General features: G+C 40.5%; 2 protein-coding genes across 2 annotated transcripts in view; one reads left to right on the top strand and one right to left on the bottom strand.

Annotated features, from left to right (window-relative positions):
- Positions 1-51: 51 nt before the first annotated feature.
- LOC140943071 (selenoprotein N-like) lies at positions 52-22,351 on the top strand. Its single transcript, XM_073392124.1, has 13 exons — positions 52-471; positions 1,143-1,307; positions 1,961-2,123; positions 2,775-2,952; positions 11,545-11,696; positions 12,578-12,622; positions 13,224-13,277; positions 13,754-13,926; positions 14,987-15,092; positions 15,881-15,984; positions 18,136-18,203; positions 18,895-18,990; positions 19,901-22,351. Exons 1-13 carry the CDS (start codon positions 187-189, stop codon positions 19,995-19,997), a joined length of 1,686 nt encoding a protein of 561 aa, XP_073248225.1. The 5' UTR covers positions 52-186; the 3' UTR covers positions 19,998-22,351.
- The window catches only part of LOC140943080 (AP-5 complex subunit mu-1-like), a 17,842-nt gene continuing 13,909 nt past the window's right edge, over positions 22,322-26,254 (bottom strand). The window contains exons 11-14 of the mRNA XM_073392136.1: positions 25,784-25,872; positions 25,146-25,294; positions 22,866-22,962; positions 22,322-22,464 (exon numbers count right to left, since the gene is read on the bottom strand). Coding sequence (XP_073248237.1) covers positions 22,376-22,464; positions 22,866-22,962; positions 25,146-25,294; positions 25,784-25,872 — 424 coding nt within the window. The 3' untranslated portion in view covers positions 22,322-22,375. The remainder of the gene's footprint in view (positions 22,465-22,865; positions 22,963-25,145; positions 25,295-25,783; positions 25,873-26,254) is intronic.

The following is a 26,254-nucleotide window of genomic DNA, read 5'->3' as shown; positions in this document are numbered from 1 at the left end:
CGCGGGCTGTTTTTGATGCTGCTTTGTGCTAACCTGTTTGAAAGCACATTCTGCATGATTTTGTAGGATTTCAGCTGGCATGTGAAGCCTTATTGTTAAAACTGAGATTCAACCTTTCTTCCATTCAAATTGAACACTAAGATGTCATTCTGTCATTTGTCATTTTGACGACGCAAAGTCTCCAAGATGAAGGAAAATAATTCGAAGAAGCCTGCAACTTCCGGCTGGAAATTTGTTCTTATTTCGGTATTTTTTGCAGTTCTGGCGGTGGTTGTTGATCGAGTGGTGATTACTCCAGTTTTGCTTAACAGATCACTTCTTGGAAAAAACAGGGAGACAGCGCGGTACTTTGAAAATGGCGTTGTAGACGAAGAGGTACTGAGTTTGTTTGTAACGTATGATCAGAATTTGGATGGCGTGCTGGATTTGTCAGAGTTTGTTCAAGTTGCAAACAGAATTTTGGATCGAAAGGTACACATCTGACAGTTAATTATTAATAGTTTTTATTAGACTAATTAGAAGCGTTTGTGTGTGCCACCGTGCCTTAACAGAGTACAAAATTACAGTATATTAAGGTCATTAGATTTCATGTCAATCAAACTTATTGATAGGCCAGGAGAGCTAATTAACATTTGGATGCAATAGATCATTTCGGAGTTCCAAAAATCCTCACTTTTAAATTATAGCTGAGTGCGAAACCTTTCTTGTGTAAATGAGAATGAAAATCATCTTCACATTTAGCCTTGCTTTCAAACAGAAGCATGGAGCAACTCAGAAACGGCCTTTTTTCGGTGGATCGATCGGAGTTGCACCTTTTTCTCGGCAATAGAATGGAAAAGATTGAGCTGTTTCATTTGATGTGAAGTTTTGGATGTCCAGCACTTACAGCTCAAAATGATTTAAAAAGCTTCAATCAGGATAAAACATATTAGTATTGACAATTAAAACTTAAATCTTTCTCCCCTGGGGTCCTACAGTTGTGTTGCAATTTTCAAATAAGTCTTTTGACAGTGGAGACAAGAATAAAACCGCTCTTACAGTCATAAACGTAAAATTAATGGTTAAGACTCAAATTTTTACAGCAGTGTTTTAACATTATTTTTCTTCTGTAATCACACTGTATTCTTCTGTACAAATTTAAGGTAGTGGATGGTCCTGGTAAACCTGTGGATCCCAATTCTGATGTTTCTGATCATGAGCCAGAACCTCACGATGGTAACAGGGAACAGCTCACACTTTTTTCTAACTTTACCCCCTTGGTACTCTCAACAATGACCAAATATAGTACATCAGATGAATCCTATACTGTGAGTATAAGTACATGTACATGTATAGCCTGCATAGCAGGCACTGCTTATTTAGGGTGAAGGAAGAAATTTTGAGGACACCAGAGGGAAGAAAAGGAGAGGATGCTCCACTCCCCTTCGTTTGTTCCTGTCCTGCGGCCTGTAAAAAAAAAAAAAAAATAACCAGCACCTGCTATGCTGGCTAGTACATGTATGACTCTGTGGCTTTGTTAAGAGTCTGAGTGGGTGCTGAGGAGGTTTCATGAGCTATTTATTGTCGTGCCTTGTCAAAACATGCTTGCCTTGTGTTTTAAGCAGTTTTCATACTTAAGTGGACAGTAAATTTCCCTGTGTATTTCGTGCTACGTATCATAAATAATTCTTTGGCTCTTAATAATATGGCTCCTTCTGTTCTTCTAGGCAGAGCTTTTACTTGAATGTTTGGTTGGTTAATATTAATACAGAAATTTTAAAATACCAGTAGTACAATGTTTTATCAACTGAAGATTTGACCACAGGCATTTTATTACTATATAGTTTCGTACTACACGATGGCGTACCACTCTTCAGATAAAATAGCCTAATGGTAGATTACAACAATACGCTGATTATAACTGATTTAAACTATACATGCAACCTCTTAACTGTAGACAATGGCTTTGTTTCTTTTATAGGACAATGAAAATCAATTGGAAGGCCTCAAGTCATGGACAAGTGCCTCTGCTTCCATGGCAACATTTCCAGTGAATAGATTTGTAGCCTTTTTACCTCATGGAACACAGTCACCAAACTTGGGGCAACCCTGGTTCATTGTGGAGTCCAGGATTGATAAAATGGGTAAGATAATATATAGCCTGAGAAAATGACCAACATTTCACGAAACCACTGGTGGTTTTCCTGCAAAATAACATCTGCAAAACAGGTGCAGAAATTCCATACTGATGGTGCATACTAGCCAGATCTGGGAAGAGCTTCTTATTGGTGAGGAATTTGCTTCATCCAATCAGAAGCACTACCCAGATCTGGGTAATGACACCTCATCAGTATGGAATTTCTGCACTCATTTCTCAGATGTCATTTCATGAGGCAACCATGATATGTCTGGTGTTTTCTCTCACTAAAGATGATACTGTAATATAGAGGAGTTGAAAAAGAAATGGTATTGGTCTTAAACTGAATCCACCTTCATCACACACTTCATTTTGACAATTATGCAATTATTATTTGTTTGGTCTTGTGTGTCGAAGCTCTATTTTTCTGAATATTTAACGACTGAACATGTTTCAAAACAAAATTAGTGTAGCAAATGGAGATCGAAAAATCAGTTTAAGTAAATGGCAGATAAGCCTTTTATGATGAGGTTGACAGAATGCAAATTTGGTGAACGAATTGTCATTTAGCAATATTCGATATATGCACCCCATATTTAGTACCGAATATGACATGTGACCATCTTTTTAAATTTTCTTTGTATGCTTTTTGCTTTAGGTCCAGGTCTAACTAGTGATCGATATTATCCTCCTCTTATAAAAGGTAGACTGGCGATTATCTACAGACTTCTTGCTATGTTTCATCCACGGCCATTTCTTCTGACCAGATTTGGCCCACAGGGAACTGTGGCTTGCATTCGCGCAGAGAACAAAGATTACTTGGACATCGTTTTCAGGTCTTTGTCACCTTTCATTTTGCACATACTCCTTGCAAATGGTAACTTTTATGTTAATCCCTGATTTTTATTTTTAGCCTTCTGGTAATTTATCACAGAACGCTGAAAACCAAAGTAATATTAATAGTCCTTTCATGCACTCCTCCAAGCAAAGGCACCAGCGCCAAGCTTGGGTTGACAAAGTACAGTTATTTGTCTGCAATTGTCCAACCAAGCCTGAACCCCATTTAGTGGCGTTTGCTTACTTAACTGGAATGTGGGAATAGATTTAGTGTCACATGAAAGCCCTTCAAAAAAGGGTTTCAGCAATGGAATGTCAAGAAAACAACTTACATATATATCAACCTCGTTCCCAGGATTCAGAGAGGCCTGGGAACGAGGTTGCATGTCAATTGCACTGAGGGAAACGAAGAGGTGGATATGCGTAGTTTGGAGGCATTGCTGTGATACTCTGGGGTTAGTTATCACGAAAATACATACATGTAATAGTGGTAAACGACGTCAACTTGGGACTAAACCAATCAGAGGATGGTGCATCTCATTAAAATTTGAATAGACCAATTAAAAGGGCGATGGAAAGGTTACTTTATGCTTTGAGGAACGTCAACTTTTCTTTTGTTTCAACGTTGGTAAATGTAAAGCCAGTTGGCCACAAGTTTCTGTCTTTGTGGCCTTTAAATACTCTACCTCAGTGGATCATAGCAGATTGCCTTGCAAGCGAAGTGAAGGCAACATTTTTACTCCTTGTCGTTGGGATGGCCTCTTTGTGCGTTGTTTTTTATCGTATCTCTGTAGATTAGACAAACTAAAACTGATATCGGAACTGGGTTTTCGACTAAAACTTTTTAAGAAACAATTTGTCTGTCTGTTGTTTTCTGTTTGTTCATTCATAACATTAGTTGAAAACATGATCGTGAGACACGGCGTCTAATTTTAAGCTTATCTTGCATTTCATTCCTCTTATTATACGCATCACTTCTGCGAAGATCTCAGCGAATTTTATACAATTTTTACTTTCGGGTTCAGCAGCTAGTGAATTTAATTTTAAAATATGTTTCTAGTTATTCTAGATCAATAGTAAGCTTATATAACGTGATATTTTTCAAGGTTATTTGCGCTAATGGTCACCCAAAACTGTTTTTGAAGAAATCGCTTCTCTTACGGTGAATGTCATGAGTAGTCGACTTTGTCTTGTTCGGATGAATTCAATCCTAGTCATTTGGGGAATAATATTCCGTTTTTCGTCAAATATTACCTCGTAAAACAGTAATTGCTCTTGTCATGCAGTAATTCCATATTAGGAAGTAAATTTTGATTGGTTCCGTGAAAAACCCCAGCATTGGGACAGAGTTGTACGCTTCGCGGTTATATGCTTCTGAAAGAACTTAAGAGTCTATTAACCATAACTTCCGCATTGTAGTAGTGCGCTGAATTCCGTCGATATATATTCTTCATCAAGTCAATTTTTGGCATTGCCTGAATAACACCTGTACCCTCTGTAGAAAGGTAAGTAATCAGTACTAGTTAGAGGGTTTTTTCAACTACAAATTGTGATCCGTGGGTTCAAATTTTGTTTAGATCCTGTTTATTCAGTTTAGTATGATAGTCTCTTGGCCGCATACGACCGGGCGCAATCTTACTGCACGGTGAAGTATGGTTGGGACATTTAAAACATAAGTATCAGCGCAAAAACCATATCATTTTTCAGTATACCACATCATGGTTGTTAACGAACCGATCTACAGACTGAAAATAGTACCGATCTTAAGATCTCGGAGGTTTTTGGGACCAATCTCAACGTCTCGCTTTTGTGTACTTCATTCTGTTAATTTTGAGCGATGAGCTTTGCCGAAAAGTATCGGATTTTCAAACAAGTATCTCATCGTCACGGTAAGAGTTGGATTTAATCATTCTACATTCCTGTCTTCTAAGCCTGGCAGGCTTTGAGAAAACTGTTCACTATGTCTTCAAACCGCAGCAAAGAATACATTTCGAGTTCTCAAACCTGTCACTATGGAACGCCAAGCGTGACAAAAGTGTTGAAAAATAAAAAAATAGGTTGTGCCATCGAGTGTTGATGTACTGTGTTATTAATGGGTTGAGAATTTCGTATATATAGCTTACGGTAAGGTAAATAAAGGTTGGAAATATTTGGCTATATTTGAAGCTCGATATGTTGCTACAACCGGAAATATACAGGTCCGATAATTATCGATTCGTTCACTCATCCGAACATCTTCGGAACGAGGCGGACGCGCTTGTCACGATACCGTTTCGCTATGTTACAAAATAATCATGATGTGGACGAATAAACTCACTAACACAGCTGTCGCCGGCTACAACATTAACCCCGCTCCGTTTTGGGATCTATCAGTGTCGTGTTGATGTCTTGCAAAGTTAATTTTCACGTAGACTAGCACGATCAGCCTTGCAGAATTCAATGTGTTTTCGAACTGTTTTATGATGAATTTAAAGTTACAAAATGCTACACAAAGACATTTTGTCTTTGTTGAGTTTACCTATTGTACCATAACATCAAAAAAAACATTTAGCCAATTTCATGTTCTACGTAATTGACTCCTCACCTATGCCTTACACATCTTTAATCTGTACATAACAATAACAATAACATTTATTATTTGTATTGCGCCTTTTCTATAAAATATTCAAAAGCGCATCACAACAGAAATTAATAACTAAAATTTTACAAATCTTTCTATAAAAATCATAAAAATATTTACATTAAATGAGTAAAAGATAATTACAAATAAAGATATAGATATACTAAGATAACTGAAACAACTGAAATGATTCCTTATATGAGACTGTTATGCTCATTTTGAAGCCTGGTGTAAAAAAAAAAAGAGTAGAGGACTCTTATTTCACCGTTTGTATTGTTACTCACCACCAGTAAACTCATGAGTTTGAGATCTTGTAAGTGTGGGTAACGAAAGTGATTGGAAAGTGGACATGAATGTTTGACGGTGTTTAACATAGTATAAGAAACCAAGGCGAAGCATTTTCAAAATTTTAAAACAACACAGGGATACTTTTCAGTTTGGAAGAAGATTGATTTTTACCTATAGATACGGAGCGATTTCTTCCGATAATTGGAGATAAATCTCGCGAAAGTGATTGGAATTGACGGGTTTGGCTAAAGACGAGTTTACGCAATTTTGTCCGCTCTTGCTCAGATGTCGAGAGCCAAAGAAGTTGTCAGCTCTTGACAAATGCTTTTGGGGGTGCGGGTACGCTTGGAATTGAGTGAGCAATTATGATGACGATGCAACGATCTCTTACAAAAATGAAAACCGTTCGTTTCCTCGGCCCCTCACGGCTTTGCCCCTCACTCGCGCGTTCACTTGCCACTCGAAATGGAGAGGTTGCTCTCAGTCAACAACATTTATCGGAAATAGTACACTTTCGGTATTCGGTGAGCAAGTTTACGTTAATATTTGACATATTTCCGAGGAAAAACTCTTCCACACCTCCTTTTTCACCCATTTTAACCAACACTTAACAGAACAACATTGCGGCACTCACACGTGCCTGACTCAAAAAATCCGAGAGTACACCAATGTTTTGGGCACTCTTGAACTGATCTAAAGAGGATCCTTTCTTTGTTAGTTCGCCATATTTAACAATCTGCTCTGTACTTGGTTCTTTTATGTGGAGTCTTATGCTGATCTTTCACAAGGACAGAAGTTTCCTGCCTGTGAATGCGGTCGATTACTTCGAGCTCGTTGTCTTTGCGGCTACTCTATGAGATAATACCTGAGATTCTGTCTAAAAAATTGCCAAACTAGGGCCCTACCATTACAATGGATTTTCATCGATGGTATTTCGTAATATGGCATCGCTTTCACGCCGAACGGCCTCGTGACACGCGCGTCGGCCTAGTTTCGAAGATTTTCGTGAACAAATCGATAATCACAACCTGTATACAGAATTTGAGGCTCTAACAACATATCGAGTCACAAGTGACATAGATATGGCCAAAATCCCTACATATATTGACCACACTGTAAGCTATATAGGCGGAATTCTCAACGCATTAATCAGGGTTAATAACACAGTACAGCACATACTCAAAGATACAACCTATATTCTTATCGTAAATACATTCAAGTCGACCGAAAGTCACCTAGAATAAGTTACGTGTGCATATCGAGGGACTTGACCACGCACGAGTTGACTTTTAAGTGATTTGACCGTTCTTTTGCTCCATGCTCTAGTTACCAAAAAACTTAATAATAATCACGTATTTCTTTTTTCAATGTAAAGAGAATGGAAATACCCAAAGATGACTCGGTCACGACTGTCGAAGAGTATAGAAGATTCTTTCGATATTCCTTGATGCAAGCTTGTCAGGCACTGGGCCTTGAATGTAAAAAAAAATCGCGGCCGCAGGAAGCTATTCAATACTTTGAAACATTTCTTTACGTCGCAAAACAGGTCGGGAGAAAATGGGAAACCACAGCTCTTGGAATGCTTGGAACAACTCTTTACGGTATGGGACTAACCCATAAGGCAGTGTCTCATTTTGAAGCACTGGCTGATATTGCGAAACAGAATGGTAATAAATATGACGAGGCACAAGCTTATCTTCACCTGGCTCGTTGTTACTGTCACTTTGGACAGCACGACAAGGCCATACGTTACTGTAAGTGGTATATTAGCTATTCAAAGTATAATCAGAATGAAAACACGAAACGGTTGGAAGGACGTGCACACCTCACAATTGGTTACAGTTGTTTTCAACTTGAACGCCTGGAAGAGGCTTTTGGTCATTATAAAGCAAGTCTAGACATTGCAAAGGAGGTTGATGATAAGGAATTAGAAGTGAAGGCGTACGTTGCCCTAGGCCATTTTGATTTAAAGCGTGGACACTACGAGGATGCTTTGAAATGTTATCAAAAGGGCACTGCCATTGCAAAGGAAAATGGAGACACAGTGTCTGAGGTACTGGCCTCTCACTATGTTGGCGAATGCTTTTTCAGACTTTCTCAACACGAAAAGGCGGTTGATCATCTTCTAGCTCTTTGCAAAATGGTAGAGCAGGCTGGATACAACATTGCATCGGCGGAGGCCAACTGTAAGCTTGGACAATGCTATTTCTTCGGCCTTGGTCAATATGACAAAGCAGAACATCACTTAAAGCGCGCTGTTCTGTTCTACCAAGAACTGTTTGATGACGCACTGACGCAGGACTACTACAAAGTGTCAAGGTGTGAACACAGTATTGGTGCCTACAGATTGTTGATTCTTGTTCTGTTGATACAAAACAAAGCGGAAGAAGGTCTTTTAGTCGCGGAAGGAGGACGTTCAAGAGCTTTGGCTGAGCTGATGACTACCAGTTATTCTCTCAAAAAATCTGAAGCTAACGACGACAGAGCCTTAAGTCTCTCCCAAATCCGTGAAGTAGTGAAGCTTCTTGATACAACTGTAATATTTTTTTCGTTACTGGAAAATAACGACACCAGCATTATTTGGTCGTGGTCCATAAAATCGAATGGACAGGTCACTCATATGCCTTGCGGCATAGTTTCAGAGGAAACCTCCTCTTGTGAAGCACAAGCCTCTCCGGCAACTCTTGCTGTTGAGGGAACCAATTTAATGTCAATCCTCGCTGAAACTCGACAGTTACTGATAAAAAAAGGCCGCGGCAGTAGGGAATATGAAGATCGTTCCTTGTCTTTCCTTTACGCCGAAGATTATGTCACATGTGCTAATAACCGACTAATTGAAGATGAGGAAGAACAAGAGAAATTACAAAGCTATGAAGAGAAACGAAAAGATGCGCTCAGAAGATTGTATCAGATTCTCTGCCCCCGCCTTCAGGAACGCACAGGAGGCTCCCAAGTTGTTATTGTAAGCGACGGTCCAGTTCATCTCATCCCATTTGCTGCCTTGATAGATGAAAATGGACACTACCTTGCAGAGTCCTTACAAGTGCGACATGTTCCGTCTCTGGCAACTGCAAAGTTGATAATGGAGCACCGAGTAGATTTGAAGGGTGGCATAAGTCCCTTGATAGTGGGAGATCCGGCGATACCGAAACGTCGGCTGCCTTGCGCCAAAGAGGAGGCATTGATGATCGGCAAGCTGTTGGGTGTAGAGCCCCTCATAGGAGAAAATGCAACCAAGGAAAAGGTTCTTCAAGGTCTTGAAAAAGCGCAGTTGATTCACATCGCCGCACATGGCGATATGGAGCGAGGAGAAATCCTGCTAGCTTCAAATCCCGGCAGCAAAGGAGAGAAAAAAGATTACATGCTGATGTTGTCAGATCTGGAGGGGAAGCCCTTGAGGGCAAGTCTGGTTGTACTCAGTTGCTGTCATAGTGCTAAAGGCGAGGTGAAAGCAGATGGAGTCATCGGAATTGCTCGTGCATTCATCGGAGCTGGCGCTCGTTCAGTTCTCGTGGCTCTCTGGGCGATTAGTGATGAAGGTACGCTTTACTTCATGAACGCTTTTTACCAACATTTCAGTCGCGGTCTGAAAGCTAGTGAATGCCTCAATAAAGCCATGGAGGTGATGAGAAATTCCACAAAGTTTTGTGATCCTCATTTCTGGGCGCCATTTATTCTCATTGGAGATGATGTGACTCTGCCTTCGTAGTATTTAAAAAACATGCTAGTGTTCAGCCACCAAGCCGTGTGGCAAGGTGTCTGCTTTACAGAAGTCGCCTGTCACTAAAACAAAACATTGATTATCATGACTTCCTGTTCAAGTCATTGCCATGTTTGAACATCTGCTAATTGGTGTTTGTATATATGTTTTTTGTATGATCTCTAGTGAGCTGTACTGACAAAGACACATTTTAGACAGACTGATGCAATAGCAATACAATAGAATAATAAGTTGCACAATTGGCAATCGGCTTTTGTTTTAAGAGTTAGCAAACACTGAAATTACTTGTCCCGAAAATTCGAACTGGTGGCTCTTTCTACCACATAACAATTTGTTTTTGAAATTCCAAGTCAATTTCACAACTGAATTTTGAGCTACTTCTAGTTAGGGACTTCTGCTCCAACGATTTCTCTGAAATTTCTCTGGCATATTTATTATATCAATAAGAGCCGATACCAGAAATTTCAGTTAAAAATATCACCTTAATCTTTTACTAGACGCGATTTTCTTTGATCAGTAGGGTCCAAGTTTTAAGCGCTAATTTCGTAAAAAATATTTAGCATCAATGACATCGGAATATTTTTAACTATTGCCAAATGATATCTGTTGTTCTTTTCAAAGTTTCGCAGCCATCGCGTTATAAACAAGCATATGACGGTAAGTTTGTCCGAGCAAAATGCGCCTATATTAATGACGGAGCCACCTTAGGTGAGCCTAAGCGAAGTATGTTTCTAAACTAGTGAAGATAAACGGAGCTTGAGCATTGCGTAAGTGTCAGAACTAAATATAATCGTTCTTTAAAATATACGTTTGGTCAGTAGTCAAATAAAAGAAATAGTTGAACAAGATTTCTAAACTTTTTTTTGTAAAACGTTAAAAGAAGCTTGCAATTGAGCGTTGCACAAGTTTTATATCAGAACTAAATAGACTTGTGCCGCAAATTAAACTGTTGGTTGGAGTGAAATAAAAGAATTTTGTAGTTGAGTAAAACTCTGCGACAAAGTGTCAATAATGTTACCATGTGATGCGTTCTTTCTATCAGCATTGCAGCAAAATGCTGTATTGACACCCACTTTGCTGGTGGGGCTATTCAGAAAATATTGTATGATTTATAATTGTAATTGAACTGAGTGGAGTACAGTTTGGTCTGAAATTATACGCGTGATTATAAAATCGGACGAGCGCGCAGGGCGAGTTCGATTTGAAATCACAAGTATGATTTCAGACCAAAATTGCACGACCCGATTTACCATTATAACTCATACTGCTAAGAGCCAATCAGATTTCAAGGATCACCAGTGATTTCAAAATATATGGATATAATAAAACGGTGCATCACAAGAAAGCCAGACCAGTGACAAGGAGTGGAGGTGGTGCCTTCGTGAGATTTACGGGGGCGTTTGAAACGAGTTTAAGGAATGCATGAAATCGTACACTTTACGCTTGTCTCATTGAGTCCAATAAATTGTTTGTCAAACACTACTTCTTGTAGCTGACCCACTCTTCGATGGTTGTCATTAAATTAATGTTTGTGTCGTGGAAGCAAGGTATCATTGTCGTTACTCTTACGTGGAGATTACTGCATAGAGGAAATCTTTGTTTCACGCTAAAATGCATCTAACGCCCTTTAAAATGGGAGAGGCATGAAGTCGTGGCATTGGAATTTAAAATACGGGCTCATGATTGGTTCATGCCACTGTTAATGAGATGCATCGTGCTCCGTCACATGTAGATAAAGGTTAAAATGAATTAAGTGGTCAAATTTGTGTTTACCTAATTTAATTCTCAGTGCATTTTGCCAAAGACTAAGTAAATGTACACCTTGAGACAGATGACATGACTCGGGCAAATAACGTGTCTTTTATGAAATCGTGTTGGCTTCTCTTCGAGTATTTTTGTCAGGACCATTTTCATTAGATTCAAGAAATTCGCTGTCAACCCCATGATGTTTAAACCAAACAGGATCCACGCAGAATTTCAACTGAATGAGCCTCCTCTGCTGCCATTCTGGTTCACTCCTGGGCAGTTCTTAGGAAATATTGTGATCCAAAAAGATGGTAGCCATGTACGTTCCTTCCATTTGGCAGTTCCAAACAACAGAAGCCTCAATGTGGGTGAGTACAGTCTTGTTCTTACATTAACTTAGACAGCATTAAACGAAATACAGAATGAAATACCTTTAAATACCTTTGAATTCTGAAATTTGTAGAGAGACATTCGTGGCTGTGACGATGGGCATTCAAACTTCCAAGTTTTGTCGACAATGTTGCACAACATAATTCCAAGCTCTACATTTATGGCGTTTCTCTCTCGTACAATTCATAGCCGTTGTTTAACCCCCCAAATTTTGTGTAGGCATTGTCTTCAATTTCTCCTCGGCCGGCGGTGATACCCAGTTCTGAGGAAATTGGAAACAACGCTTATGTAAGGCTCGAAAATAAAACTTGATTTCCAGTTTGTCCTTTGGGCAAGTAGCTCTCATATTCTGCTTTCCCGGGATCACTTCCTGATCATTTTGTGAATGATTTGGTTTGAAGATGTCTGGCTTGAACCCTTGTAGCCTGCGAACAGCAGACGTATTTCCGGTCGTCGCTTCTCTTCTTCCGGGAGAGAAGCGACAACCGGAAATACGTCTGCTGTTCGCAGGCTAGAACGCATGCCCTTTAGGGAAGTAAGCTTTAAAAGTGCCCAGCAAGAAGATAGGATCAATTTAGGTTTCTGAGAAACTTCCCACCTACCCCTTCCTTAAGTCAATGTTTTGCCCTAGGTGAGAAGTAAGTGTTAATATGTTATCGTAGGGGAGGGGTAGGTGGGTAGTTTCCCTAAAACCTAAAATGATCCAAGATCTACTTGTCCCGGACTACCGGACGGGACTTTTTTTTAGGGGTGAACGGGGAATAAGTTGTATCATGGGCAATGTGTAAATGGTGAATATCATAATTTGAATTTAAAAATTTCAAATTCAGTTATATTCTTGTGTTTACTTCTGTTACAGATATGGAATGGCTGATTCCTGAAGGGACAAACGATGAGGACAGAGGTTAGTCTATAATCAATATTATATAATCTCGACTCTACAATGTGGAAACCGACACCTGTCAACAATTGCACATGTCAAGCAAACCATAGTTGCTTCTTATAACGTATCTGCACCTCAAAATTCTTTCAATTTTTCCTTTACTTTCCTTTTCATGGTATTTTTTGTTCGCATGAAACGTTTGTACGACCAGAGACGAAAAGTAAACAATTAACAAAGCACCAAAAATAATAGCCTGAGAAAACAGCCGACACTCGGCGACGCTACCACTGGTTTCCCTGTCAAATGACGTCTGAGAAACGAGCGCAGAAATTCCACACTGATGACGCGCCACTGCCTAGATCGAGGTAGCGCTTCTGATTGGTTGAATGAAACTTCCCGCGCGGCACGACCAATCAGAAGTACTACCCAGATCTGGGTAGTGACGCGTCATCAGTAAGGAATTTCTGCGCTCGTTTCTCAGACGTCATTTGGCGGGGAAACCAGTGGTAGCGTCGCCAAATGTCGGCTGTTTTCTCAGGCTACAAAAATAAGGTATTCTGTGGCCTTCATCCATCATCTAATTACTATTGGTTCATTTGTACTTTTGTCATGTCTTTGTTAGCTGAAGGTGACAAAGAAAGCAGAGATCAAGGGGGCAACATGGAGGTAGACATTGGTTAGTGAATTACTGCCAGTGAAACTTTTTCTTTGAATGTCTCTTTAGATGTAAAGGATCGATCAAATGCCTTCTTGTTATGTTCTTGTTATATTGTGGATTTTAACAACTGTACACAGCAGAGCAAGATGAATGCGTTTCTCGTGCCAAGCTGTTTTACTTTCCATATACTTTGATAATTGAAAAAGTTGGACTAACAGTTAAGTGATTACTGTACAACATTATGTGCTTTCCGCTCTCCGTCAATTTCTTTTTCGTTTTTCCTTAGACGTAATGTAATTAAAATAAAACTATGATAGGAATAAGAATTCACGCTAATTGTAACTTGCAATACTTTCCTTCCTTTCCTTTCCTTTCACTTTATTTTTCTTTTAACTGGTCCGCCTAGATTAGCAATTGCTATTTTGCACGCCAGTCTATTGTAATTAATATTTTAATTAAATAGAGTTGAAGTTTGAAGTTTTTGTTTTTACTAGGATTTCTACCACAAATGGAGCTTAAAAGTAGACTGCCGTCCACTTTGGTGAATGAGCAACAACCAGATGAGGTCAGTACAGAGTCTGCAAGCGATGATATCAAGTGGGAGACAGAGATTTCGTTTGAAGACGCTTACAAAGCCCTGGAAGAGCAATTGTACGGTTTCAAGAAAGTACGCCCCATTTTATACCTATTGTGGTGGTACAAAACATATCTATTGCGCTCTAAGAAAGTTCTTTTAAGCTCCCCCTATACATTCAAGTAATCCCTGGCTGGCTTGTTTTACAACGGCTGCAATCTTGCTGTCTTATAGATCTTTAGAAAGCGGCTACCATTTTGCAGCAAAGGAAAGTATTTTGCACTTCTTATAGCTTGCGCCACAAACGAAACTTTACAGTTTGCGAGCCAGCGGTAAAGCATTTGTTTTGGACACCCACCTGTGTATTAGGATTTGAGTATGCGCCATGATTGGCCTGTTAAAAATGCCATTGTCGATTTGCCAATTAGGTTGAAAGGAAATTCGGAATGACTTCCGGTTATTCATAGCCTGTTTTGTACAGACGCCCCCTCCCCTCTCCCCAAATTTTTCTGAGGGAAGCGGGCGTCTGTACACAGGCTAGGTGATTCATTAAGTCCGTTGGGGGCCCAGAACAAGGATCTAACCTGAGTTAAATTACGTATACAACGCAGGTAAAATGTGATGCCTAGCCGTTTCTATCGCGCCAGAATCTAACTTTCCCTTCCCTTTCAAACGCCTGCCACGCAGACTATGACATGCCTCGCAGTGAAATACTTAAAACAAGTTAAGAAGTGTAAAACAAAGCTTTTAACGACACCTTTTGACGCCTAAACAACTTCACATGAAACATCATTGGCTTTGTTTCTAAAGCTTAACCACCAAACTTAACTGCCAGCATTGCCACATTGTGTAGGCGTCATAAGATATCCGACCTTTTTAGGGGTGCCATCTAGCCGCGACCGGGGATTTGATATGGCCGACGGAGAAAAGGGTCGACGGTGACCAAAAACTGGGGAGAGATTTTCCATGGGGTCAGGGATGGGAGGTAAAGTGGTTGCTTTATTACACACGAGCAGTTTTTACCTTTGGGCAATCGACCTCCACAATCACACGGAAAAATAGGGGACTTTGACAGCATAGACTAATACAGCTGTTTTCACATTAATTATGCTCTGTGCATAAGTACTTTTTGTAAACTTACTATTCTTTCCAGGTACCCTATCTGCAATTTAGTGACGCTATGAATCAGGCTAAAGCTGAAAACAAACTTGTTCATCACATTCTGCTGTGGGGAGCTTTAGACGATCAGTCCTGCTGAGGTATAGTGACACTTTGCTGAAAATTATTGGACGAATACGAGAAAGCGTAGGTAGTAGACTGTCGACTGTTTCGTCTTAAAAAACGTGTAACATCTTTCGCGATTTTCTCCAGCCTTTCACTGCCGCACGTGTGACGTCTGTGCGTCCCTAAGTTTCAGTCTGAGGCTATGTTCACGGTATATGCGGTGTAGTATGAACACCTATCCGATATGTCACTCTCCACTTTAGAGATCGGCGCTTCGTAACTTCGCCCCGCTACAGAAATCGCGCCGAAATCACCGTTCTTATGTGTAAACATAAGCCCTTTCCGGTATGGTCAGTTTTTTGCCAGCGCAAAAGCTACCCGGTAAAGTGTGAACATAACCTGACATTTTGCTACTGACGGCAGTTGTAAAATAAAAGCAAACATCTTCCACGGTTGGCTACGAAAAATTAGCGGTGGAATTTAAGCCAATCAGAAATAGAGAAATATTTTGAATGAATAATATTATGATTTATATCTTAATCTACAGTCCTGCTCGTATCAGCTTGTATTCGTTGCAGTTTACAGCTGGACTTGAAAGTGACGCTGGTTTTTTTGTCAAACATAAATATGCACAAACTGCTGAAAAAGAAATAAATGGTTTTTAATGAGGGTGATACATAACAGCATGAAAACCTCATAAGAAAAGCTTCAGCGCAAGGCCGATGGTGGAAAAATTTTCAATGAACTAAAACATTTTCCGTTTTAGTAGCGATATAGCCTCGTCAGAACATGGCGTTATTTTCTCTTTTATTCTGTACTCTAGGTTCAGGGCGGACTCTCCGGGATGGACCCTTGGAGAGTTCGCCCATTGTCCGTCTGTTGAGGGAGAAATTCATCAGCAGTTGGTCTCTTGTTGCAGAGCTTAAGGTAAAATAGTTAGCAGTTTGTAACCGAAGTGGGCGCAGCTCTAGTTTTTCGCGCCCTTCCCTTTTCGCGTGTCTCGCCCCTCGTACCCACCTCCCTTTAATCTTCGATTTCCAGAAAAAGGCGATAACATACAGCCCGTTCTGCAGGCCAGTGATGTCCCACTATCGGTGACACGCAGGGTGTATCAACAAGTTAACAGCCGGCTCGAATAACTTCCTTATCGTTGGAAACCGTCAAAATAACGCATGTGAAATACAGAATAATGCCAGGATGTGTTTGGCACCGTCCGTATTTTGTGGGACTTCCTGTAGGTGGTTTTTTTGATGAAGTTGTTGGGGTTTCTTCACCTTCCTCTTTGTCCACTGATTCCTCTTCTTTACTGAGGAGCCATGCAGTTTTTCCTCTCTGCAAGCCGGCTGTAAGGATGCGGAATGGCTTCCTTCAACTTGTTGCTCGTTGGCTGGCTGCGCAGACGGGTTTATTTTTAGGTTGCTTCTGGGGGGACGTTTGCAATGTTTGCTTTGCTCTTGTACTGCAACATTTCCGCCACGTTTTCTCTTAGCTTTTTTAGGGTATGTCAGTTCCTCATCTGACATTTCAATCGGCTGCGTACCCAGAGACTTGTTCTAGTGTCTTCTAATTCAATTGTGGTATCGGAAGCAAAATTTTAAGTATTAATTAGTGCTTATATTGATGTGCGTGACTTAAATTGCTCTTTGAAGCTAGGAAATAAACTGAATATATCGCTTGACTAACGCCCTGATTCGTTCCGAGAAATAGAGGATAATACATGGCCGCGCGGAGATACGAAATTTCTCTTCGAGTGTTGAAAAATAATTCACGAGTGAGCGCAGCGAAGGAGTGAAATATTTTTTCAACACGATATTTATTATGTAGCCATAGCAACGGTGACATTTTCACATGTGGAGATAACATGTTATTTTCACATGTGAGGATACCAAGTTTTCGCGCGAAATCTCACCTGGTATTTCATTGGTGTTTATATAATAAAGGGTGTTATTTACCCATCCAAATCCGTTTTTGAGCTAGCAAAATCGATACGAAGAACTGTCCGCAATAGAGCACGAGGGACGGATCTCAGCTGAGAACGACACCGGTTTTGGAATACACACTCGAACAATATACTCCACCAATTAAAAACTTCTCTTCTGAAAGACTGAATAAATGAAAGACTTACTTGAGCAGCAGTACGAGCATCATTCGATCGCTTTCGTTTAGTCGCCTGAACCGCCGCTGTAGCATCTTCTTGCAAAGTGGAAGACGCTATCTGAGGTTCTTCATTTTCTGATGAGTTCACATAGCTACATTGTTGGAATGACTGTCTCGTTGTGGGGCTTTCGATGAGAGAAGAGACGACAGCAATTTTTTTTCTTGGACTATGTGGGAAGCTGGTTTTTGCTGCGTCAATAGCCCGTTTTCGCGCTGTTCTGGTAGAAAATGCTTCTCGTACTGCGTTGGGAGAAGGAACAGGAACACTCTAATAAATGCCACTAAGATTTAGGGCGCTTTTCATTTGTCAGAACTGACCGGCCAATAGTGTGCAGGAAGGAGATGGTTCTTCAGCAAAAACCCTTGGAAAAGCCGATTTCATTGTCAAAATAACTGGTCCGGTAATGGTCCGGGCCGGCCAGGGGCCCGTTTCTCGAAAGTCCCGATAATTAACGGGCCCGGTAAGCTGTCTCCGGTTACATTAAAGACCGAGGTTTCAATAGTTTTGCATCTAACAAGATAAAACTGTCAGTTAATGAAACAAAATGGAGTAGTTTGCTAGCCAGGACCCGCGCTCTTATTCTTTATATTTCGATTTGAATATTTGATTTCGGGCCCGTAAAGTTACCGGGACTTTCGAGAAACGGGCCCCAGTTCTGACAAATGGAAAGCGCCCTTAGTAAACATTACAGTTATACTAGCTAGTGTCGCAATTTCATAAACAGTTGGTTGGAACGTTAATTCATAATGATGCAAAACGTATCCTTATTCAGTCGAATTTTGGGGTGTAAGCGAACACCGTACACAAGCTTACACATAGCAGCTCTTAGCCAATACCTTTGGCGAATCCAGGCTTCCCTTTGATGGAGGGGTAAGGTAACTCGGATACGAGATATTAATTCTTCCTTTTTTGTGTTCTAGAATATAGCTGCTAACGCCACCGACGCGGAGATTAAGACAGCAGCAAAGTCTCATTTGGATAGCTATAGGTAGGTATTCTAACAGCTTCCATTCCATTCACCATGTTTTTATTCGTAACTCTCAACCCTCCATTCAAACGGATCTAGTGGTCCTACATTAGCCAAAAATGTGGATGGCTTCTCCCTAACAATTCAGCGCTTATTCGCGTAAAAAGTGTGTTGGACAAAATTAGGAGCCCATAACCCATAAGTCGTCACCGGCCAATTTACGCTATCCAAGTGTGCGGATAAGTCTTGGATCCAAAAACGATAGCACGATGCCTGGCAAAAAAGAAACAACAACTACAGCAACAGCAACAACGGTCTAAAAGTTCCAGATCGGCTAGAAAAATATTCTCATAATTGCTTGACGAAGTGAGGTCTGGAACATTTCAGGATTAAATAGATCCGTTCCGAGCATTTGTGGACTGTTTTACTGATGGTAAGCATCGAAAAGTGGTTGAGACCGTTGTCTTTCCTCGATTATGGTAGGAAAATCAGCGCCGTCGTTTTGAATGTCCGTTTTTTGGCATGTGTTCTTGACGAATTCTTGCCGACAACCTTGACGGGTGCCGTCACATCTGAACTCGCCGGAGACGACCAGAAACGCGGCTGACGTAACACGTGGGACCAGATTATAAATATACAGGAAATTCGATAACGTAATGAAAAATTCTCTGCAGAATTCAAGGCAACCGGTTCACTCCATGCTTTTTTGCAGGTTTCCGGTGGAGTCATTGGTTTCCCTTCCGAATGGAACTGTGTTGTCAAAACTAAATGCGAATGATTTAATGGAAAGCGAATCAAGTGGATTAAAGTAAGATTTAGAGCTCGCCTCAAAATACTATACCATGGTTATAAGCTAGTTCAAAACGTTACTTTCACGTTTGGTAATGCTTGCATTGGCCCACTTCCGAGTTGTCCTCCGCCACTTTATCAAAGCGAAGCCTGGGGCAATATACAATTGCAATATACCATTTACGTAAAAATATGTTTGATTTGCACTTGGATGAAAACTCGTCTTCATATGAAAAGAAGCTTGAGCTCCAGGACTCATTTTGAAAAAGAGGCTAAACAGACATTCGGAAATGCCGACCTATTTTTCTTTCGTCTACAATTCATCCTATCCGATTTGCTGTAGCTTTGGGAACATCGTCATGCTTTCAACTGAAGGTTTTTTGCCTATAAAAATGAAAGGTTTATCACCTCATACAGTAGTAATGATGAAACGTCCGCATTAGCGATGTTGGCCTTCTGTGAGACATGAGAATCTGCTGGCTGGGTAAGAAACAATTGTCCGTTGTCCGCATTGAAGGGTGTCCGTATTAGACGGGTTGAATTGAGAGGAAATGTATATAAGGCTCTTCCAGAGATAAAGAAAATTGTCCGTATGACGAGGTGTCCTCTACTGTAACGGTATTTGCGTTCTTTACTGTCAGCATCATTTATAGCGCAAACGCTAGTGAGGCCGAGAAAATCACTGAAGCAAATAACTCAAATAAAGTTGCACAGCAATGTAAAGAATCTCAACTGGCCGGAGGCAAACCAGTTGGTAATTTAAAGGTGTAGTCGAGAAATTTGAACTCGGGGAAACCTTGAACACTGAAATCGAGCCTGCGCTACAAGAGGCAGCCATTTTCTCCCTTTTCTAAACTTTCTCTTACATGTATACTTTTTTTTGTGTTAAGGCCGTTCTTGACTCATAATTTTAACTCCTATTTTCACAGGTTTCCTTCAGAATTTGACTTTTCGGATGATCTCAGTGTTGTGTATTACAAATTTCTGGACGATGGTCTAACCAAAGCCAAAATGTATCAATTATAGGGAATTTTCTATGAAACTGTTTTTTATGGTTTAATTTACAAGATAATGTGCTTAGTATGATGTGAATTGAAAGGGACTAAACAACATGCAGACCATAGAGACTATATATCTATAATATAAACTATACATCTGTCTTAACCTAATTTAGTACGCAAAGTTTTGTAAATAGGTAGGTTTTTTTAGTGGAATTTACTCCTTGTCGATGTGAGTTTAAACGTAGGCGTGGCCGCAGAAAGCTTTAGCAGCATGAAAACGTCTACGTAGGAGGCTACGATGGTGGGGACGACAGCGAAAACGTCACTATTGAAATGAATTAGCGTTTTTTAACCTTTCAGGGGTTCACGTAGGCGTATTTCCCTGAAGTTAAATTCTTGGGAACTGCACCCACGTTTAGAAAGAACAAGAAAGATTTCGTCGTCGTGTGTTTACGTTGTCCAAAAAAAGTTGCATAAGGAAATTTCACGTCGTCGTTGTGCAGTGGCGGCAAAGGAATGAATTAAAGTCTGCTGCTTTATAAACCCATTGCTTTTTTGACGTTCTCGTTGCCGTCGCCGTTTGTATGCTAGACTGGAAATTAGCTCGTATTTTTTCAAAAGCCAAGGGTCTAGATCGAGGGTGATAGCGGATAATGGAACTTAAGAGAGACGCTCACGGGCGTTTGAGGCTCTAGAATCTCACGCTAGTGCTTCGCTCCTTAAAGACCCAATTTTGAGAAAAGAAATATTGTCTTGCAGTTTTTTTGTTTTTTTGTTTTTTGAAGAAAAAAACATCAGACGCGTTTTACAAATATGAGGCGAACTGTACATTAATACGAGAAGCAATGCTGCGTTTTAAGGCGCGAAATCGTTCTCGGCTTGTGCCATTTATACGAGATTTTTTTCAGTTTTCTCCTATAAATGGCCTTACCTTGAATCCCTTTACGACCTTATCCACTTTCTGGACTGACAAGGTACGCCTTTGGATCCTGTATCAACTCTCCCAGATAAGGAATAAATCTGGTTTCCAGTTTTGTTAACACAATGTTAATTTGTTTAATGACAAAAGATTTATTTGAATCATGGAGCCTCAAAAGTTTACACGACTACCTTTAGATGCAACTGGCGTATGTGAATGAAATAAAACTAACAATGCGCTCGTAGAAAGATTAATAAAAGCTTAGTTTCAGGAAAAGAAAGGGTTCGTATACAAGCAATTACCTGTCGGATTTATAATTTTTTATTTGTCTTTCCTTTATGCAGTCTTTTCAAACGCTTTTGATTGATGATGTTCTTTTGTGTAGTTCTCTAGATGACAACAATTTTTACAAACGCAGGATTTCTGTGTAAAAGTTGTTTGATGAAATGAGAACTGCACTAAGACAATAATATATAGAATCAGATTACAATATAAGTTTATACCACCTTCATTCTTTACAAAAGATTTGAATAATAAAAACGCTCATTTTGATGACGAACTATTTCATACTATGATTAGACACAAAGAATTTTAATTACACACAATAATAAGTACTTATTGCGGTTTAACTCGACTTTACCAGATAATCTAAAATTCTCTTTTCTGACAAGTAATCCATTCATTGTCTATGTGTGACAAATCACGATAATCGCATTTTTAATCGACTGCCATTTTGATACAAACTAAAGTAACTAAATCAAAGAGATGGAAGATCGTAGACAGCTCGTAAACTGCGCGCGTGACTGAAGGCGCGAGACGGGCGCCCTCGTTTCCCGCGTCTCGCGTCATAAGTGTGGCCATAAGTCATGATTAGTTTTGATGCCTCTCCGACGAATACCATAATACTCTTCAATGTGCAGCATAGCCTCACCTGGATGCAATTATTGTAGTGTTCTTCGTTTCAATTCAGAGTAGTAGGCTCCTGGACGCAATACCATGCACATTCAAGCCCACGTTTACATTTCTACACTTTGCAAAATTGTGGAAAAGTTAATACTCAGCACGTGTAGATCATCCCGAATACCAGGCTTACTCGGCGCATCAAAGAGTATTATGGTGTTTATCGAAAGAGCCTATAGATTAGCTGGCTAGTAATATCGCGAAGCAGCCGTGATACTTTTGATACCCAACCGCAATTACAGTGGAAGTTCTCATAAGCGGACACCGTCAGGACTCAAAAAAAGGGCCCGTAACTGGAGATGGCCGCTTACGAGAATGTAAGAATACAGAGTTTGTATGGGAGTTGAGGAAGGCGGGGTTTTGTCTTGAACGTAGCCGTAAGTAGACCTGTCTTTTTACGAGCGGTGAGTGTCCGTTACCAGAGCTTCCACTGTACTTAATTAACACTTGTACACTAGTAATAATTTTTTATCTAGTTATGAAATAAATTATTAACAAAACTTTGAAATTATAGTCGGTGATCGTTAGGAGTTTATCGCTGGAGGAGGAAAGGCGAACAGGGCATCGCCATTGGTGTTCCAGATTTTGTAGTCCGCAGTTGAAAACTCGTACGCTGCGGGAAAAATTGAAAAACAATAGCCTTAGGAAAGAAAATACATGTAATTAAAAAATCTCATTCGCATAAAACTCTTTTTCACATGAATAGTTTGCATTTAGAGGGGTTTTTAGAACTTGGAAGTGGCCTACAGTCGACTCCCGATAATTCAAACCTTCGAGGGAAATAGAAAAAAGTTCGAGTTATCTGGGGTTCGAGTTATCGAGGGTAAAATTATATAGAAAACGATCTGAAGGGCAATGAAAATTGCTTCGAGTTAGCGGGAGGTTCGAGTTATGGAGTGTTCGAGTTACCGGGAGTCGACTGCATTTTAAAACTCGAGCCTTGAGCTGCTGCTTTTGTTCACAGGAATGCGGGACGGGTATACTTTTTATTTTGAACAATGGAAGAAAACTTACTTATAGTTAACTTGTACTTCCCGCTAGGATAAACAACCAAAGATCTTGGATCTATAGCACATCCTGACAATGTGAAGTCTTGTATCTTAAAAAATACCTGCCAGAATCGAAACAAAAAAAGAGAGAGTACAGTGATTTAAAAAGGAGAGCTAAAGCAACCCCGACGGCGACCCCAACGCGAACTAAAGAATATTAGGTTTAATAAACAGAACAACAGCTTTGCACGTGCAGCACACTTTTTATACACTTCTGGCCCCGGTTGTTCAAACGTTGGATGGCGCTATCCACCGGATGAATCTGATCCAGCGGATAGCGTAATTGATTTCCCTAATACTTACCTGCTGGATAGTGATTTATCCGGCGGATAGCGCTATCTAACGTTTGAACAACCGGGGCCAGCACGACTACGACGTGAAATTCCCTCGAGTGACGTTCTATGGATCGGAGGGCGTAAACACCAGACGGCGACTTTGCGTTGTCTTCTTCTTAACTTCCCCCCACCCGGAGGATTTCACACACAGACTCAAAAGTGAAAATCACCTCGCACAGCTAAACAAACATTACCACCGTCAGAAAAGTACCGCTCAAGGGAACTCCTAAAATGCCGTATTTATTCGATTAACCGCCCTGGGCGCTTATTAAATTTTTGGACCTTGAGAGTGAGCCCTTATTCGAGGTGGGCGCTTATTCGAGGCTGGGCGCTTATGAAATTTTCACCATTCTCAGCAAGTGTAGTAGTATATTTTGCAACAAAACAGTAAATGCTATAAGTAACAAAAAGCGAAGATGTAACAAAGCAAGGTTTCTGTACAATACTATCCTGAAGAAAACTCCGTTTTCGTGAGGGTCTATTATTATATCTTATTGGAGTTTTTGTGGGAGGGAGTGGGGTGGGGTGGGCACTTATTCGAGGCTGGGCGCTTATTAATTTTTTCTGCCCTTAGGATGGGCGCTTATTCGAGGTGAGCGCTAATTCGAGGTTGGGCGCTTATTCGAATAAATACGGTAACTGGAGCATTATAACTCTTAGGCCTAGGCCAAACGTCAAACTTTTCTTGAGACGAACCACACTTAAGGTGCGTAAAAACGGGCAACAAAAAAACGTGCAACTTGTCTTGCAACATTGCTGCAGAAGAAGTTGAATGGCGATGTTGCGCTTTTTATCACCCACATCAAACCTGTCTTGCAACAAATCAGGTTGTTAACAAGTTTGAACGTGACTAGTAAAACGCGAAAGATCGCTATTCAACTTGTTCTACCGGCAGCAATGTTGCACGACAAGTTGCACGTTTTTACGCACCTTTAGTGAGTTACGTTCATGAAAAGTTCGAAGTCTGGCTCAGTTATATGAGTTTGGATCGATAGTCCAACAGGTTCTATCCGTCTACTTCAGACGGATAGAGCGTTTTAAGATCGTCTCGGGACAAACGTCGATCTTCACATGCGACGAACTAAACTAATAAATTAAAAGTTTCTACGAACTTATCACTGATCTGATTCATTTGATTGGTTCGACGCATCCTAAGTACGACGTCTGACACAACACACGATCTTCACTTAATTTAGGTCGAACAAAATTAGACTTTGGTTCGCCTCATGAAAAGTTCGACGTTTGGCCTAGGCCTTAGGGCCTGTTTACATGGAGGTGGGGGACCCCAGATAGGTGAGGTAACATGTGGCGGGTCAACCCACCTATCATGTAAACGTGATCAAATTAAAATGAGAGATTATATGGACAGGCGAGTTACCCCACCTAAGGGGGTTACCTCACCTACCTGGGGTCCCCCACCTCCATGTAAACTGGCCCTTTGTGCCGGTTCAAACGTCGCATTTCAGGTGTACCAATCTAATGCAAGTCTCCCCAATTAGTAAGGCACTGTGCCTGAGCTATAAGACATGAGACTTTAATAAAGTTCATTATTATTATTTCTTATTAATGCAAATGAGCGATAACAATAGATTTGTCTCGTTAGCATTAAATTCGACACATATAAAATGGGACGTTTGAACCGGGTGTGAGGCTACGTTAACACGGCACCGGACGAATTTTCGACCCGCTGAAAAAACTTTTACCGCCAACACTGTTCACACGGGACCTTTCAATTTTTTCGCTCAGTTCACACGGAACTTTGAACGGCCAGGCGTCTTAATTTTCGTACCGTAAAGGTCATTCCTTGTGAACGGAACACCTAAACGCACGAATTTTCAACTGGTCGAAAATTTGTCCGGTGCCGTGTGAACGATGCTTAAGAGTTAGAGTACTTTACCATGTTCACAGACCTGCGCATAACTGTTGATCCCGGTACAGAAAGGATCCTCAATAAATCCCGTTGCAATCGGCTGATTCTCGGCCGCCTGTTGTCTTTTCTCGCCAAAGTGAACAGTAGCATTTAGTGAGGCTTCGAGCGTCTTTGAGGGGAACTTCTGACCTAGAGGTAATAAGAAAGGAACAGTTCTGATTTTACGCTCAGGTGCGTCAGATCTATAGCTGCGCTGAAATACCTCGCTTTTCCTTGGTGGGCGGCACAGAAGAGAAAAGAAGAAAAAAAATCAAACGCCGACGAGCAAACCAAAGATCGTTAGAAACTGACAAGGGGCGATGTTAGTATTCCTTTCCTTACATAAACGAGCCTTGTGTTCTAAGCTGCCATTACTATTTTTGCCCGCTATTAAAACTACTCCTTTCTCTTGCAGTTTTGCGACTAAAACTGCCACTTTTTACGTCAAATTTGAATAAACGAAAGCAAGATTAGGTAAACATTCAAGTCTTTTGATATACTGTCGATGTACATCAGTACATATAGATGAGTTGACGCGTTTTGCAGTTGAAACTTAGCTAAGTTTTTCAACCTGCAAATTGAGGTAATTTAATATAAGCCTATATACGGTAAAGTAGTGTCGTAGTCTGCATAACTTGCCTACGTCCCATACAAGGCGCCTTTTGTCAGGAGAAAGTAGCATGCTACCAGCTGAAGGACCCGCAGTATCTACTCGTACAACGGGGCCTCTAGGGAATAATAATAATAATAAAAAAAAAACAATCGTTAAGGAAAAGAAGTCGGTAATCTGAAAGCAATTAACTCCTTAATTCTGAACATTTAGCTTAGAAAAAACACAGTCTCATATCTTAGCGCGTGAAAGAGGGATGCGTCAAGCATCGAGTCTCCCATCGAAAGATATTGGTACTCGCGTGCCTCGCTCTTTCTTATTTGCGCGCGAGAGATTTAAATCACGTTTACGGCAAACCCAACGGCATACAGCAAGCGTTAGATTCTGGTTGACAATGTATTTATTTATTAGATTTCCAGCAAGAAAAGTTACAAATTTTCTAGTGGTGGGGAAGCCTGGAAAGAAAAACCACGGGGTTTAATAATTACATTCAGATTATA

The sequence above is a fragment of the Porites lutea genome, chromosome 7, assembly GCF_958299795.1.
Source record: "Porites lutea chromosome 7, jaPorLute2.1, whole genome shotgun sequence".
Lineage (NCBI taxonomy): Eukaryota > Metazoa > Cnidaria > Anthozoa > Scleractinia > Poritidae > Porites > Porites lutea.
The sequence above is the reverse complement of the archived record's forward strand: the minus strand, read 5'-3'. Positions and strand labels throughout refer to the sequence as shown.